Genomic DNA, 17,864 nt, shown 5'->3' with positions numbered 1-17,864 from the left:
TAGCCAAATCAAATAGTTCGTGTTTAAAAGAGAAAAACAAAAAAACAAAAAATGTAAACTTACTAGGGTTACCTCGAGATCATATGTTAGATTAGAATCTCTCCTCCCCAATATCGATTGTATCCAAAAAATAAATTGACAGGTGCGAAAAGGAGAACCAGGCCCAAACCAAACAAGCCAGAGGCCCGAGCCGAAAGCAAACATACAAAGAAAGGCAAAGGCATGTCATAACAAGAGATTAAAAGCCAAAAACTAAGAGAGTAAAATAGAAGCAGCCAAGTGAAGTCTCATCCTAGTGATTGAATTCTTCAAAGACGAGCTAAAAATCAAAGGCAGGCATTAACAAAGTGAGAGAATAGTACACCATACATACTAGTAACCATGTGGGGGGGAGTGGTTTCAAGTTCAACTTTAAAAAACGATCAAGTTGGTGGAAGTGGGTGGAATTAGAAAAAAGAAAAAGAAAAAAAAAGAGGAGAAATGACAAAGGAGGAAAGTTCATAGAGATGGAATCACGCCTAAAGTTGTGAAGTAAATTAAACGGTGAAAACAGCGGAAAAAATAAATAAATAAAGTTGATGATGGTAATAAAATAGAACCTAGTTGGTGCATATGCCACGGAATTACTGAACTAGCCTCCAAAATTTAAACCTAAAATAGTTCCTTCGGGCCAGCAGTTTCCAACAAAACCATTTGAGTGATCATATTATTAAGTCATCTAAATTTTGGAGAATAATCAAGAAATTATGAAAAGTTGTTGGTGGATAATGGTGCCGAGTTGATTAATTTGATGAACTTTTGTGGCGGTCAATACGGATGTCGACTAGTGGATATATCGAAAGCAAAGAAACCTAATCTGTTTTCTTCTGTGGAGCTCCCAAAAGTTGAAAGTTAGAAATAACTTTGAGGAAGGTGATGAAGTATTGCTTACACAAAGTATGTAGGCAATATGCGCAATGGCGATGATAAGTCAAAAAGCTTGCACAAGTACTTTTATGATAATCCGACAACAAGTTGCTAGACAAGGATCTACTTGCATATAAAATTTAGCTGGAAATTTGTTTGAAATTCAATTAGTTTTCTTCTCTCTCTCTCTCTCTCTCTCTCTCTCTCTCTCTCTCTCTCTCGCATAAAGTGAGTGGGAAACATGATATGTGAGACTCACTTCACATGAGAGAATTGAAGAAAACGTTTAAAAGCAAAACAACAAAAGAAAAAAAAAAGTTGAGTTCTATGACATCTTTCAGTCTCCAAAATTCGAGTAATTCTTGCATATTCCAAGTATACGACAACAACAAAAAAAGGTTGAGTTATATGACATCTTTCAGTCTCCAAAACCCTACTCAAAACATGCACATGATTATTTACTAATTCCCAAAAGAATTTGGTTTTGAGGTAGGGTACCCAAATTATAAGATATTATTACACTAACGGAGGTAATTTAAAAGAATGGTTTGATAGGATATTGAGAAGGTAATTATCTCCTTACTTTTCTTTATGTAGAGTGGCAGAAAAACTTATCTTTATATAAAGTGGCAGAAAAAATTTATATGAAGCGGGAATAACACGTTTTTATTATTTTCGACCAATCAAGTTATAGCAAGTGTTTCTTGTAGAGTGGGTGTAAAAAAGAATCTCTCTTACAACAAAGAGGCCAGGTAAGTCAAGTAAGCATTATGGTGCTGTAAGTTTGCACCAATAAAAGACAATTGCAATGATTGACTTTTGCAGAGGAATATTATCTCTCCGGCCTTTGCCTAGCTATTTCTTGTAAGAAGGTTTCTAAGTTTGACTCCTAATTAAATAAATAGTTGAACTCACAATGCATGACTCAGGAAAATATATAGCTGGGATAAAGGGAAGGATACCTTTGTTTTTTTTCTTCTCACGTTGATGACCAAGTACTTTCATGAATCACGCTTCTCTTAATATCGTTTGTATTTTTTTTTTTAAACATTAAATTATATGCTTAACATAGGTATTGTTTATCCGAATTTTTACTCTTGTCCTTGTAATCTTTTTTATTTATTTATAATTTTCACTTTAGTATGCGTAAACTATGGGGACAATTAATTAATTAATTAATTATGAGAAAATAAGGATTAAGAAAAGAAGGCAGTTTATGGGTAATTGGATGACCGGGTAAAGTTAAATCGAAAAGTACCAAGGTTTGAAAAAACAGAATCAACACGCGATTAAAAAAAAGGTTGAAAAGAAATATATAAAAACAAGTGGGCGAAGGTGTAGTTGGAAATAAAGAAGGGGATAATTAAAAGGCTTAACTAAGTCCAAAGAAGAGCTGCAAGTTGAGGATCCACTTGCGAGTCCGGCGTAAGCTGTTTGTGTTCAACATCATCACCCCCAACCCCCAATCCCATTCTTCTCTCTCTCTCTCTCTCATCTTTCTCTCTCTGTCCGAGGAAACAGCAAAACTAATACAAGTGGACCTCATCACACCAGCTTAAATATTATAACCCTAATCTCTCTCTCTCCCTCTCTCTCTCTCTCTCTCTCTCTCTCTCTCTCTCTCTCTCTCCATGGCTATGATATATATGATGAAGTTATGAAGGCCAGCCCTAAACCTTGTTGTCTACATTCAGAGATAGAGAAAGAGAGATCACCAAAGCAAATGCCTTCCTCACTGCAATTCCAAAGACCCATCAATAACTCTCCTAATTTTTATCCCACAAACACATTAATCCACCACAAGCAATTCCAATCCCACGCCGCGGCCGCAGCTGTAGCGGAGGACTTCACGCGCCTCAACGCTCACGTGATGTCGCCCAACCCCAACCAGTGCTGCTCCGCGGTTGTGCAGTCCATCGAGGCCCCCGTCCCGACCGTGTGGTCGGTGGTGCGGCGCTTCGACAACCCACAGGCCTACAAGCACTTCCTCAAGAGCTGCCAGGTCATCGACGGGACCGGCGACGTGGGCACGCTCCGGAAGGTCCACGTGGTGTCGGGCCTCCCCGCGGGGTCCAGCACGGAGCGCCTCGAGATCCTCGACGACGAGCGACACGTCCTGAGCTTCAGTGTTGTGGGTGGGGACCACCGGCTCGAGAACTACCGATCCGTCACCACGCTCCACGACTCGCCGAGTGGACTCGGGACCGTCGTGGTGGAGTCGTACGTGGTGGACGTTCCGCCGGGAAACACCAAGGAGGAGACGTGCGTGTTCGTCGACACCATCGTGCGCTGCAACTTGCAGTCGCTGGCTCAGATCGCGGAGAGCATGGCCAAACCATCCACCAAGAGTAACAACAACAAGCCCTCATGAAATATTATTATTTCATAATCAAAATGAGTTCATGATTCTTTCTTTCTTTTTTCGTTTTCTTTCTTTTTGTGGAGACTATTTGTAGATTCGATAGGTTTTCTGAGGCTCTATCTCATCAGCAGCTGGTTGAAATGGTCAAAGGTTGTCCGTACGTATGATATTGTGTATAATTAAAACCCCGTGTTTCCTTTACCATGTATCCCTTCTGAAGATTATCGCTCTCTCTCTCTCTCTCTCTCTCTCTCTCTCTCTCGCGATATATATATATATATATATATACAAATTGTGTTTAATTTCATGATTTGTTTGTTCATCTTATTAATTTCTCTCTTGCTCAATTGTTAATTTCTTCGACTTTAATGCGGAATTTGTGTGCAACCCTAGATTGCATGATCAGGTTCTTTCTTCAGCTTCTCTCAAATTAATGGAAACAACTGGCTAATCACGGATATAATTAAACCCTAATTAAATTAATCAATTAATAATATGCATGGTTCGTGAGTTGCATGATCTTATCTATATGCATGTAACAAATTTCACTTGTGATTCTTTCTTGCCGTACGTTTAGTATACTAATGATATATAGGTACTAATTATCAATGTACTTTAATATAATTTAAAGAAAGTTGGCTAAGAAATCGAGTTAATGTATTTTATTTATTTATTTTTTTCTTCTCATTGTCAATGCCAATGAGATAGATCAAAAACTGCTGTAAAGTGTTAAGATTCGCAACATTGCGCTTACACCGATGTGCTACCACGCGTGAATGAATTAATGTAGCTTCAAATTCATGTATGGGCGGCCATGGCTACATTGGCCCAGTTGATATTGAATATAAAAAACGAAAACAAAAACATTTTTACAGTTTTAATTTATTGATTCAAATTAATTAAATAGACACAGTCTCTTGCTCCCCTTCTGTTTCGCCTTTCACTTTTAATGACACTCTTTTTTCGATACAAGTGATATTGAGGAGGGCAGTCTTCTCACACACATTGTCAAGATGTCATGGAGATTTAAACTGAAAATCACTTATTTATAAATTAATGTCATTTTCTACTTGGCTAGACTCTATTAATACTTACCATGAAAGTATGGTTTACTACGAGGAAGCGTTTCTTAAAAAATTGATACTTAAAAAAAAGAAGATAATTAATTGATAGATATGGCATGCATTGCCGACCTAAAAAAATAGACATGCATCAATTATCAAATAAGATGATCAGAGCCACAGATAGGCTATATATATAGTTAGATTATGATAAATATTATTTTGTGTCCTTTGTATTTGCTTGAGGTGTCTTGTTATAGGCTGGGGATACAGTTGGCATTTCTTGTCTACTGCAGTTTTCTTCGAAAGTTCAAAAAAGAAATAAAAAAGAATTATAAAATAGCAGCCTTGGAATTATTATTATTTTTGCATAGAAGAGAATGCACGGAGGAGGAGGTATTATATTGGTAATTGGCGAGGTTGAAGAATCAATCAACAGCTGCGTTTGCAACTTGACTTTAAAACGAGGCAACTTGGTTGGAGAAACCAAATGCAAGTTGCAAATTACCAAACAAAATCAAGGAGAAACTTTAAAAAGTTTAATGCAAGTTGCAAGGTTTTGCCTGCTATTATTATATATATATGTTTATGTTGTGTGTTGGAAGGGACGATAGTCTTTTAGGATTTGCAAGTTGCTTAGGCAAGTGGGCAAAGAAGGCAATTTAATGTTCCCCTCTTGTTTACAAGAGAATGAAATCAAAGCCACCCATTTTGCCTCGCCAGTGTGTGTATGTGACTCTGTGTGTGCCCATGACTGATTTGACTAGACCAACCCAAACCTAATTCTTCGCTGAAATTTTCTTGAAACCACCGTCTGAATTTAAGGTCCAAAGGGCACCATTACTTTATACCAAAGATCCTTTAATTAATTTCCTCTAGATTAATATGGATTGACCATCGACTAACGATTTCTAGCTAGTCATAGTAATTCCAATTGACATGCTCATTAGTTCTTAAGAGCATTTGTAATGGTTGTTCAGTTTTATTTGCAATTGTATAATTTAATAGCTTTAGTTTATTAGCATGTGAGTCACATAATTAGTCTATTGCAATTCAATAAAAGATTCATCACATAGCACCTTCTATTGTAAACGAAATTTTACTGTTTTAGTTTAATTTATCATAATCATCGCATATGCTCTAATCAAGGCTACTATTGTAATATTAGGTTACGGACCATCAAATTATTTGTTCTAGAAGAGCTTATGTGTTGTTTGCTTTTGTTAATTATGATGTATGACTTAGACTTGTTAACAAATGTTTTCAATACAATCATCAATCAAGGTCAAAAATCGAAGGAGCCTCTCACCTTTGTGATTATGACAAATATTCAACTCATATTTGCATTTCATTCCCTTGAATAAAAAGAAGGAACCTCTCACGTCGTTAGGTTTAGAAAAGTTATCTCGGCAATATAGAATTTTGATGGTTTGAAAATCAATTATGTGTGAATATATAATTGGATTTTTTTTTAATGTTCCTTAATTTTGGAGTCTTTGCCACTAATTATACAAGACTGTTTCTTAGTGTTTGTAGACTTTGTCACCACGCAAAGCATTTGGGCCCCAAGTCTCTATGTCGATGAGCACTTTAGGACTTCTAATGAAGTATGACTTATAATAATCGAAGCTCATTCCAAGTGTCCTGAAGGCCAGACAAGGCAAACACCAATACACACGATGTAATGGGAATGAGAGAATTGGGTGATGTTGAGCAAATGTCTCCTGGTTCACCTTCCCAGTTGAAGTGCAATGTCTCATTTTATGTATGTGTGATATAAAAATGGTGGCTACTCACTTTTCCATGAAGACCCTCGTCTTCTCGGGTCCATGTTCTTCTGCACCCATCCGAACAAACTTTTCATCGCCATGCGATAAGCCTCCATGGTGGCCACCTCCACCGCATTTTTCACCTTATCATAATTTGACCCTAGCCTACATATGAAATCTTATGCAATGAAATGTGCCCCCTGGCTGTGAAAACAGTTCATTAGAAAACAAACATTTGTTTCTAGTTACCGACCAAAAACAAGAACATATGTGGGTAGTTTGGAGGATCTTTGTCGGGCACACAGGCCCACAAACATTTGTGGGTAGTTTGAAGGATCTTTGTAGGGCATATAGGCCCACAAACATTTAGGGGTAGTTTTTTGGGTTTTGGGCCGTCCGGCCCATAATGATTTATAGATATGTCATCTAAATTTATTTCAGTTTCAATTTGTCACTTTAAATAAATTTTTTAAGAGAAATGTCAACTAAATGTTTCAAAATCCATGATTTGTCATATAACTTGAACACTATCCAATTGTTCATCAATTTTAAGGGTATTTTAGTCTTTCCATTTTCAATGGTATTTTAGAAACGGAAAAATTATTATATAAAAATTTTGGAAAGACTAAAAAAATTATTATTTTAGTCTTTCCATTTTCAATGGTATTGTGCAACGTGTTTTAGGGGCGGATGGGGTTGGGGTGAGGGGGAAAGGGAGAGGTTTTTTTTTTTTTTTTTTTTTTTTTTTAATTTTAATTTTTAAAATCCTTGAAAATGGAAAGACTAACCTTTCTACAATTATCCCAAAAAGAAACTTAGTTTTCAGCGATACATAATAATGTGTAGAGGTTAACCAGACGAAAAAAGATTGTCTGAAACATTGCAAATCATTCTGTACCATTGCACATTCAATCACTTAAAGAATTTCCCTTCACAAACCTCAAATTTAATAACAAAATTTTCATTTTGATATTTCAACTTCAAAAAGACCAAATCTATCTTCCTGTATGGCCCCCCCTTCTTTTTCCCCCACGAATCACTTACTTTTACAGTTTTGCACGCATTCACTTCCCTCTTTCTTTAGCCTTCCATGTCACACATTTCATCGTTAATTTACACTATTCAATTGCCACCGGCTGGAGCTCACCAACAAGACTATCTGAAAGGAGAAGAATTCACCACCTTTTTTCTTTCAAAAAGAAAAAGAAAAGAAAGAAGCCATATAATCAAGGGTAGAAAAGCTTGGCAAATAGAAGCTCATTCCAAGTATCCTGAAGGCCAGGCAAACACCAATGTACACAATCTGCATAGCTAACAGGGTTTGCTAATTGCTCTGGAGTCAGTGGATTCCACTGCTTCTTGTAGATTGCTGTGTGTGCATCTTTGCGATAGCTTGAGAGTTGGGTGATGTTGAGAAATGTAATGGGCACCTTTGATTTACCGAACACGTCTCCTATCACCTCCATTATATTTTTCCGGGAATCTGAACCCCAATAGTTAGGATCTTCAATCGGAGTAGTTTGATTGTAACAGTTACCTCCTGATTCACCTCCCCAATCTACACTCCTGCCAAATTATAAACATTAGTCCTCAACCTAAATTTTGTAAAAGTTTCAAGCACAAGTTCCCTTCTAAAAAGCTTCAAATTGATCTCAAATTTTCTCACTCTCTGTCTATTTTTGTCCATGGTTTGCTATGCTATATATATGATTTGAAGAAATGGGGTGACAGAATTGTACTCACTTTCCATGAGAAGGCGACATGCTAGTGAAAAAGACCCTTGTCTTCTTGGGGTTCATGTTCCTCCGCACCCATCTCAACATAGTCTTCATCGCCATGCGATAAGCCTCTGTTGTTGGTACCTCCACGATATCTTTCACCTCATCATCGAAGGAACCTTGCCTGAAGATTAAACATTTGGTTAAGCGATGTAGGAAGAGATAGCTATAAATAAAAAAATGTATAATTTGACTGGGGCAAGAATGTACAAGATCTTAAACTTCAAGCCAGTCATCCACCACAGATAGGTGTTAAACACCAAGACATCCACGCCCTTCCAATGCTTGCCATGCTTAGTGATGGACCCTTTCCTGACAAGCCTCTCAGATATCCTATGGACGACAGCATTATCGGAGTTTGACTCGAGAAGAAATGGCGCCCAGTAGAACTCAATTGTGGCATTGTACTCCTACATTGTGGAAAAAAGAAATTTATAGGATAACAATTCAGTAAAATGTGAATGTACATTTGAGAACCAAGTATGAACCAACATAGAAACCCATAGAAATGTGACCAACCTTTGCAGTGAAAACGGTTCGTGAGTCTGAGTCAAAGGTTTCCATAGATTTGGCATCCTCGGGGATGAGCGAATGGAGAAGACAAATCATGGAAACATACTGACCCCGGTTCAGAGAATCGCCAACAAACATCATCCGTTTCCCGCGTAGTGTCTCGAGCATCAATGTTGCGTTGAAGCTGTATCATTTGTGAGTAGAATCTTTTACACTTTACATTACTGGGAAATTAGAAAATCCAACATCAAGTATATGATTTTGTAATAGTTGATCACCTACTAATTAGTAATTACAGAAATTAAATTAAACAGAAGACCCTAAACAGAAGAAAAAAAGAGAGCAGAAGAAGTATATATTATTAGAGAAATTAAATTACGTATATTAACATAGTTTTGAGTTTTGACAATCAAGTTAAAATTACATAGTTTTCTACATTAATTGCACAGGAAATGATCAGCAAACTGGGCCGTGCCCACGCCCACTATGTTTTGGGCCTTTCTCATTTCGGAGCCTTAGCGGCGGATACATACGAAATTAACGGCGGCCATCACAGCCGTTGAAAACATACACGTGTTCATACACAAATTGGTTCCCCGTTCATAGCTTGTGTCACACGGGGACAGATGGAAGAAAGGTACAAGCGATTTCGATTCCCCTTGAATTTAACGCAGCTTATTCTAAACCCATGCATGACTGGTCCACCCGGCCGGTTCGATTGGAAAAAACAGGTTCGGCAAAACAAAGACAAAGGGACAAACGGTTTTGTTTGTCGGTGATGAGATTCGTGAGTAGGGATCGAGAACAGGAGAGTTCCCATCGTACGAGTCTTTGATTTTGTTTTGTTTTGTTTTTTTTTTTTGGGTAAAGCAACGGAAAGCAAAATCGGTTCAACTTTCCCCAAGAAAACCAATTAAACGAGGAAATAAAGCGTTATACAATAAACGAGCAGCTAAAAAATGCGTTTAATGGGTGCGTAGAGCAAGAGACTGAGCCACTGACCTGGGAAGATCACAGCCGTGCGGCTGCCATCGCCATTTCTGATAATCCTTGTCAGGTCGTCCGTGTTCTTGGCAAGTCAACTGAGGCTGAATGTACGGACACTCCGATTCCTCGTAAAGCGGCCGATTCGACTCGTCCCAAACCCACCTCCCACTGAATATGTCGCAGCCTTCCTCGCTCTTACCTATGGCGAACGGCAGCTTCTCCCTCTTCTTCCCTAGCCCCAAAACAAAAAACCCAATTCAGTAAAACCACAGTTTCAATTGCAAATTCCATTTTTTTAATGGGAAATTACTCGGTGATGGGTTGAGTTGACTCACCGGTTCTGATGACGAGTGGGTCCGAGTTGGGGCTGAGTTGCAGCTGCTGGCCGAAGATGCACATGAGGTCCTCACCGTAGAGGACGGCGACGAAGAGGATGAAAGCGAGCAAGGTGAAGAGGTAGGGGGAGAGGCGGGCCTTGCGAAAAACAGAGGAGGAAGGGGAAGAGAATGGCGGTGGCTTCATTATTCTCATGTAAATTATAACGTATCTGTGCAAAAATGAATCGAATGCGAATTAATTTGTTTGAGATTTATGAGAGTGAGGAGGAAGAGGAACATAGAGAGAGATTCATCGTCTTTGTGTAGAAGGGAGGGATTATTATTATATGAAATGAAAGCCGGGCAGTCTTAAAAATAAAGTTGAATATTAAAATGCACTATCGTTGGTGCCCACCGGCCATAGTAAGTTTCTCTCCAAGGCAAAGACTTCTGCGACAGAGTTGGTCTGTTTAGTTAGAAGAAAATCTGTATGAACAATTAGTTGTTGAGAAAGTAATTGATTTTAAATTGGATAGTTCAGCTCTTAATTAACTATCAAGTTTATAATTTGGGTAGTGTGAAATTTACTCTTATATGCACTCACAATTTTGGAGTATATTTGATACTTTCGGTTTACGAGTCCTTATTTAGTTAGGATTTTAGTTCCTTACCATATTACGATTTTTGTTACTTGCCTATTTTTCGTATAGTAATTTAGATATATTTCCTATGTTATTTAGGATTAATACATCTTTGTACTTTTTTATAAACACCTCCACATTAGAGCAGAATAAAATCTGAGCATATATCTGAAAATTTACCCTTCTTTATTTGACACTTTCAAATTTTTTATATGATTGTTTTCCAATTTGTTGAAATTAATAATGATTCACATTTAATGGATTTTATTTGTTAATAGGAACGTAAAAATTCAAACATCGCAGACATGAGCTTGGCCAAGTTGGCTAGAGAGAATGTACTCACCACTTTGTACCGAATTCGAATCCCCCTCCTCGTAATTTAAATTAAATTAAAATACAACATCACTTGTATTTTTTTTTTTATAAAAAAAATCAAACATGGGAAACTTCCATTATATCTTATTTAATTCCCTTGTATTTAAAACTAAAAACCATATCCAAAATGTTGGCAACTGAATCGTAAATTGCATCTCAGGTTTTTATATGTTTGGAAATAATAAAATCCACTACCATGTTTGGTCCAAACAGAAATCTAAATCTAAATTCATAGAACGAGGAAGTGTAGTGGGTTGATACTGATGCATGATGATGTGAACTGGTTGTAATGTGGCTTGGCTTCTAAGGTAAGTGTGTCTGTCTGTCAAACATCACAAATCATTCTCCTGCACTTTCTCGTCACGATGATAAAAAGATAGAGAGATTTTTTTAATGAAGGGGGCTTTGGGTTTTTTGGGTAGAGGGTGATTCGAAATTGGGTCACATTTCAGCTTCAAAGTGGTTGGCATTTACCTGCTTTCTTACGCAGCTGTGATTAGCTGACAACCACAACAAATAATGGTGACCCAACAACTAAACTTAATAAACTAATCAATTATTGTCTTCATTAATAACTTGTAATCTTACTATGCCTATGAGTTTTATTTGGTTTCTCTTGGATGTTTCAATCAATTTTTTTTTTTGGTCTAAGTTTCAATCATATTATATGCACGAAGTTATGTTCTTTCTCATTTTGTCTTCCTCCTCCCTTCTCTACACACATATATTGTACTGACTTCTGCTAAAGATCTAGCCTGTTATATTACAGAAAGAAATCACCCTATATTCTGCTAAATATCTAGCATGTTATGTTACAGAAAAAAATCACCCTGTATTTTGGTAAATATCTAGCATGTATGTTACGGAAAGAAATCACCCTATATTTTATGGACTCGGACGGATTCCAGTACTCGTCCATGAGTTCAAATTCTGTTCTCTGCCGAAAAAGAAACATACTATATATATATATATATATATTATTTATATTCATGCAATCCTGTGCAGGTGTTTCATGTGCATCGCAACTTTGCACATGGAACTCAGTAGTTGGGAGGAGAGCGAAAGAAAAATATGAATAGATTTCTTTAAATCTATGGGATTCTATTGTAATGTTCTATAGATCATTTGAGTTTTGTATATAGTAGTGGGCAGTATAAGGCCCGAACCTCAAATTTTAATCCGTAAACTGGTAAATTCAGAGCTAAAAACATTCCTTCTAAAGTTTGGGTCATCACCAATATAATTTCAGTAAACATAATTTCACAATGTAATTGCATGCATTGATGCAAAAGCAGAAAGTTTGATCATCTTTATGCCGCATTATATCATGATGCTCTTCACCATTGACCCCCCAACCCTCCCTCCCTTCCCCACCAAAAGAATAAAAGAAGAAAAGAGTTCACAACACACAAGAAAACAAAATGCCATCCTCCCTCAAACAATGCATTGATTTCATTACAAAAGTTGGCAATGTAACTTCTTACCTGAGGCTGAAGAGACAGAGAGCGCATTAAAAAGTGGCAAAAGGATAACGAGGCAGACAACGCGAGGCCACTTGTACTTCATGCTTCTAAGAGTTTGGGAAAAAGAGTCTTCACCTTTGCTCTTATACCTGTCCGGCATCTTCTTGGGCACAACTAGCAGTTGCTGCGTTTGCTGGTGCTTTTCAAAGAGCCTCCACAATGTGGTTAGCCAGCCACATCCAGATCAGTAGAAAATACAAGCACATCAGGTAATCCTTGTGTGGTTTCAATCCAATACTATTTCTGTCGTTGGAAAAGTAAAGGCAAGAAAATTATATGATCAGGAAAATCACACAATACTAACAGGAAGTCTTCCCTGCATGTAGCATATTTGGATAATTTTAATAGGTTAAGTCGGTATCAACCGAACCAGCATCTATTCCACCAAATCCATGAGATATCCCTCAAGCATCTATCTGCAAGGCCTTCTCCCACCATATCACTGCCCTAACTGCTCAGCTGTGATGTATATCAAGGTAACCGGATAATACTTCCAGTATACCAGTAAACAATCCAAAAGTTTTGTTTTTTTGTTTTTATGTAGTAAGCATCAATCTGTAATATAGTTCTACCATAAGAATAGATGTGTCCAGTATCTGCATGTTTTCAAACATCTTCAGACTCTTAAATTCAACAAATAAGATTTAAAAGGGAAAAAAATAAAACTGCTCACTTCACACAAAAACTTCTAGTTACGCATTATGATACATTTCAGCAGCCAAGTTAAAGCATGATACTCAAAATCCAATGTTCTCATTTATCAATTTTATCTATAGAAAGATTAAGATCCATATGCAAACAATACATCCAAAATTGCCTGAACAGCAGCTGACACAACGTAAGAGGGGAAATAACAAATAAGTACTTGGTAAGGATGTTTTTAGATTACAAATAAAATATGACTTATGGAGAAAGAACAAAAAGAGAGATGGAAAGCATAGGTGAGATGGAAAAAACACCCTTTCTATTATGGTGTATGGCGCATATTGAGCTTAAGTGCTAGCTTTGACAAGGCTGTTGTCTGCACACTGACCCATTTCTCTTGTTTTCTAAATGTTGATGGCAGAGTAGAGATGATACAAAATGAATTCACCAGCTTAATCTAAAACAAACATCTGTATTCTGTATGCTCAGAAGTTGACAGGAGAATACGAGCTTCGATGACCTTGAGAAGAAGATCCCCTAAATTTGCGCAATAAAGATGCAAACAGACTCTGGAATGAGAAGAGATTGTATGTTATTAACAATATATTGAGCGCTTAAGATAAAGTAAAAGGCACTTTAATTGAAAAGTTGCTAAATATCTATGCCACAGCAATAGAATACCTGTGTTCTCTGAGGTAAGCTGGTCCAAAAGTCCAAGTTTGGAATAACCTGAAAAGCGGAGGAGCAACGCATCAGAGTTTAATTACTAGGACTTAAATACCAAAGGAATTAGATCCTTGCCCCGATTCCATAATAATGATCATCATTATTTTTCCCTATTGCAATGTGATCTAGTTTTGGTATCAGACTGAATAGATGATATGAGACCATGATTTTTTAAATGGGATGCTGCCACAAAAAGTAAGATGAGACTTTGTTCCCTATTTCATGACTGCTACAAGTTTGAATTCACTTGCCCTAAGGATCATGTGGTTTGGTTCTCTCTCCCCTTCAATTGCCATGGCCCATCCACTGTTTGATACATCACCATGTTTCCTTTGCCTAACTCATGACCACCATTTCACCTGACTCATTGACATATCCTAGCTCTTTCTCCTATGGATAAATTTCTAAGAGAACTTGAATTCCATCTCAAAATAATGCACAGAAAATAAATGCATACAGCAATTTCAGGACATATACATGGACAAAAATCAAGCATAACTAAATAGTTTGCAGGCAAGAAGCTGAACAAATTGAGGAACATACGTGTATTCCACGAACTCCAAGACTGAAATATTGATAAACTGCCCCAGCCAGCAGATATGCTCCAAAAAGGCATAAGACTCTGAAAGTCAGATAAATTATCAATCAATTAAGATGACTCGATAAAACTTCAAAAGTTAGGCATAGACAATGCTATTTGTAAGGTAACCACTTTCAGGCAAAAAATTGACTCTTACATGGTTCCTAAGGTGCCAAACCAGCCCCACCAGTGTCCATGAACATGTACGACCTTGGCACAACCAGAAGGATGCGTTAACACTGTAGCCTGTCAGATAGAGAAGATTATGAACCTCAAACTTTATGAATCCTGCACACTCACTATCAAACCCCTTTTCCATCTTGCTAAATGAACAGACAAAAGAGAACCAGTTCTACACATTTCAAAATCTTTTTGACCACCATATTTTAAAATCTATGATATAAATATTCACAGCATAAAAGACTAGCTAGTTTATCAGTTTTCCTAATACCGCCACCCTTTCCTCCACCTTGACCATATATACAAAAAGAAAGCCTACAACATAAAGCGCCACCAGCCAGAAAAATGGGTTGAGCACATTTTCAGTCAACTAAGAAGCACACAAGTGTTAAGCGGGAAAATGAAACAGGTTGAACACATCTTCAGTTCCAACAAAGATTCTACCATTTTAATCAGATTGGTTCAGTTCAATAAATTTGGTTGGCTTGGCAAGCAATGAAGGGCAGCATCCAAGCTAAAGTTACTTATCAAATCAGGTAATAAGCTTAGTGCACAAAAGCTGAAGATGGAGGCTAAAGGTCTGCGATAGAATATCCCAACTCCCATGGAAAACTTTACCAAAGTAAAATACTATCTTATATATCATTAAGAAATAAGCATGGAGGAATAAAAGCTTTTCTGAAACAAAAAGCACTCACGTAGTCACATTTCCCAGTTTTCTCCAGTGAATGTGGCCCCTGTAAAATAGAAAGATGAGAAACTAGGCCATTAACCAGGCATGTCAGAACGCCAGGATCTTTTCAAATTACACAAACTATTCTGTACAAATTCTTGCCTGAACTCTATTTGGATCACAAATTACAGACACAGAGAGCGAACAGTTGAGCTTTAGGCCACTATTTGACATCTTAACAATGACACCACTGTTAGGATTCTTCTTGTCTGCCATATAACAAGGAAGTCATAAGTCTTCCAAAATTTTATTCCCGAACAGAATCAATCATGAAGGACAGAAAGCAAGCATGTCCAGACATATTCGCGTAATTCCATAATCGCCTAAAGTATTGAAAACCTAAAAGTATCATTCAATTTTTAAATCTGGGGGAGACGCGAGAGAAATAAAACAGAAAACTCACCAATTATGTTAATGTCAATGCTCGAGGCACGCCCAATGGTAGTGCACACATCATAACCTGTAGTCACCACGTGGTTAATTTTAGAAGAATAATTAGTCTTTTAAAACGCAACAACTTTTTGTCCAAATTAGACAAGCAAGGCCCATCTCGAGGTCCAGCTTTGTTTGAAATTAAAAAAGAGAGCAGCACAGTTGGATAGATAGTAAGGGTATCATTCCTTCATCAACAGGTTCAAAGATGATTGAGTCACTGACTACCACTCTCGTACCAATGCAATAAAAAATGAACTCCTATTTCTGGCTTTATCAACAAGCAACAGATACAGTAAAGTACATGAAGTGAAACAACATTAATCATATGAAACAGAAAGCATATGTACCTCCTATGTTATTTGCCACAAGCGCACTACAACCCATGCCACAGCGTGATGGCCCCCCACAATCCTGCAATGCTCAATATGATAATCAAATAAATAAGATATTTCATAGAAACTTGTGTTGGACAGTAAGTTTTACTATCTTTTCCTTTCTATATGTGAAAACTGGACAAAAAGCGTCCCAACCTTTGAATGCTGTAAAAATAATCTTTCCAATCCCGTAGTATTTCTATCCTAGTTTTAGATTTTAAATTTTAGAAATAACTCTTCCTCAAGTTGTTTTAGCTAGCAGTATCTAAGTGCAACCTTAAGTTGTCAAATTCCATGTCACATCTCTATAATTTTCTCTTTTCTCTTTGAAGGCAGAAAGCGAGAGAGAGCAAACTATCCAGCGGGGCTTCATTACATGTCACAATACAGGGAGGAACTAAGTACATCAAGTAAATAAGTGCAAGTCATTTCAGATGGCAACAATATCATTGCCGTCTCTACCAACATAAACCCAAGAACAGCATGGAAGCCAAGAAATTTACCCAGCAATCGACGCATCTAGGTGGGTCGTGATTGAAAATCATTCCATCGCAAAGCTGCTCCAGACAGTCAAAGAAAAGAAACTCAATAATGAATCTAGCTGCAATACTAAGGCCTAGGCTCAAATAAATATAACATAAATTCATAATGGAATCATAAAATATATCTTCAGCTTAAGATCAATGACCTAATCATAGAAGTCAACTTCACACTAAAGAATCTTTCTCATTTTAAATTTGTTATGGAAAAGCAGAACGGTCCATGTGCCAAAAATAGAAAACACACTATCTAATTTACTGCTTGCAATTAAGCAGTAAATGCCCAAACATAAATAACTGCATTGTGGTAACACGATCATAGTCATACAAAAGATCAGTTGAAAAACAAAAGTGTGACCTGATGGAGCCAACCTGAAACCAGAGCACAGTCTCATTTGCTGCCACCTTGTAGAATCTGTAGTAGTGAAATTCAAGAGCAAGGAACAACGATTTTTTACTTTGATTAGAAGCTGGCCACATCAATAATTAACAAACATACATCACAAATGTCACCATAAAGCAGAGTGCTTTCAATGTGTATCGAGTCTGACAAATCTTTGCCACCCATTAAAGCATAATGTTCCATACAACTATTGCTCTTTTGAAGATTCTTCCCAATAGTAAACTAGAGAAATCAAAATGGCTCAACCGAATTTCTTAAAAAGACATCCGCATTAAGCTGCCTAAAGAAAACACTAATCAACTAAAAATTTTGATAAATGCTTAATAGGATAAAAGCACACTACTATGAAAAATTTGAAGGAAGCCCGTCTCCAACATGGAAACAGCACAGAGAAATCAAACGAATCAAACAGTTGCAGGACATGCAGATGAGGTACATGTTCCACCCATTGCAGCAAAGCTTGTTAAACTCAATGGGCACTGATTACAAGCATGAGGCAAATTTATTGAAGGTGAGAAATAACCCATGTTTAAGTAAGACTGTTGAAATTACAAGGTAACATTCACCATTCATGTAAAATAAGAAATACCCAAATCAAGCAGCAGAGAGATGAGGACTCAGAGAGAGAGAGAGAGAGTACCCATCTTCGCTTTGGACGCCATGAGGGAATAAGGGGATGGGAGAGCCCAAGCTGTAGTCGTAGAGCTTGTTATCATCAACGACACTGAAATGACAGTTAGCAGAGACCGAGTTAACTCGTTCCAGAATCGCTAAAATAACTAAAACCCATTTCATAAAACCGCCTCCGACCACCATATTCACCACCAAGCTCACACCAATTCTCTTAAAATCTCATGCTTGATGAAGGAGAAGAACCAAAAGCATGACACTTGATGGCCCATCACTGTACTCACTTATGCTAACAACCAACATTCGACGACATGGCGTTTTCTTTTTCTAAAACAAACGGCATGTGTCTAATGAACGACAGGCCGTTTAAAAAGGAGAAACCTTTAA

General features: G+C 37.4%; 3 protein-coding genes and 1 long non-coding RNA gene across 5 annotated transcripts; 2 read left to right on the top strand and 2 right to left on the bottom strand.

Moving 5' to 3' along the window:
- On the top strand, positions 2,175-3,512 carry LOC18784666 (abscisic acid receptor PYL4). The gene has a single exon (XM_007219605.2). The coding sequence runs from the start codon at positions 2,564-2,566 to the stop codon at positions 3,275-3,277; it is 714 nt and encodes a 237-aa protein (XP_007219667.2). The 5' UTR covers positions 2,175-2,563; the 3' UTR covers positions 3,278-3,512.
- LOC18786319 (protein trichome birefringence-like 33) lies at positions 6,955-12,271 on the bottom strand. 2 transcript variants are annotated; one of them, XM_020557492.1, is made up of 7 exons: positions 12,194-12,271; positions 9,712-9,923; positions 9,392-9,608; positions 8,396-8,573; positions 8,087-8,286; positions 7,842-8,000; positions 6,967-7,664 (listed from the first exon to the last, which is right to left on the bottom strand). In XM_020557492.1, exons 2-7 carry the CDS (start codon positions 9,905-9,907, stop codon positions 7,325-7,327), a joined length of 1,290 nt encoding a protein of 429 aa, XP_020413081.1. In that variant the 5' UTR covers positions 9,908-9,923; positions 12,194-12,271; the 3' UTR covers positions 6,967-7,324. The 2 variants fall into 2 exon arrangements, with proteins under 2 accessions (XP_007218045.2, XP_020413081.1); XM_007217983.2 differs by lacking the exon at positions 12,194-12,271 and having other exon boundaries at positions 6,955-7,664; positions 9,712-10,152.
- On the top strand, positions 12,354-13,386 carry LOC109947458. The gene is made up of 3 exons (XR_002270191.1): positions 12,354-12,441; positions 12,559-12,708; positions 13,299-13,386. It is a non-coding gene; the product is annotated as an uncharacterized LOC109947458 (long non-coding RNA).
- LOC18787095 lies at positions 12,956-17,742 on the bottom strand. The gene is made up of 11 exons (XM_007219708.2): positions 17,488-17,742; positions 16,817-16,859; positions 16,409-16,462; positions 15,879-15,942; positions 15,500-15,556; positions 15,199-15,305; positions 15,062-15,100; positions 14,341-14,429; positions 14,147-14,225; positions 13,559-13,606; positions 12,956-13,446 (listed from the first exon to the last, which is right to left on the bottom strand). Exons 1-11 carry the CDS (start codon positions 17,661-17,663, stop codon positions 13,363-13,365), a joined length of 840 nt encoding a protein of 279 aa, XP_007219770.2. The 5' UTR covers positions 17,664-17,742; the 3' UTR covers positions 12,956-13,362.

The sequence above is a fragment of the Prunus persica genome, chromosome G2 (assembly GCF_000346465.2).
Source record: "Prunus persica cultivar Lovell chromosome G2, Prunus_persica_NCBIv2, whole genome shotgun sequence".
NCBI classification, from domain to species: domain Eukaryota; kingdom Viridiplantae; phylum Streptophyta; class Magnoliopsida; order Rosales; family Rosaceae; genus Prunus; species Prunus persica.
The sequence above is the reverse complement of the archived record's forward strand: the minus strand, read 5'-3'. Positions and strand labels throughout refer to the sequence as shown.

Coding starts and splice junctions, on each gene's coding strand:
- LOC18784666 (XM_007219605.2), top strand. CDS start 2,564: ATGAAGGCCAGCCCTAAACCTTGTTGTCTACATTCAGAGATAGAGAAA.
- LOC18786319 (XM_020557492.1), bottom strand. CDS start 9,907: ATGAGAATAATGAAGCCACCGCCATTCTCTTCCCCTTCCTCCTCTGTT. Junction 8,574..9,391: donor CACGGCTGTGATCTTCCCAG/GTCAGTGGCTCA, acceptor CAAATGATACAG/CTTCAACGCAACATTGATGC. Junction 8,287..8,395: donor GAACCGTTTTCACTGCAAAG/GTTGGTCACATT, acceptor TCCACAATGTAG/GAGTACAATGCCACAATTGA.
- LOC18787095 (XM_007219708.2), bottom strand. CDS start 17,663: ATGGTGGTCGGAGGCGGTTTTATGAAATGGGTTTTAGTTATTTTAGCG. Junction 15,943..16,408: donor CTAGATGCGTCGATTGCTGG/GTAAATTTCTTG, acceptor TGAGCATTGCAG/GATTGTGGGGGGCCATCACG. Junction 13,447..13,558: donor GCTTACCTCAGAGAACACAG/GTATTCTATTGC, acceptor TTCTCATTCCAG/AGTCTGTTTGCATCTTTATT.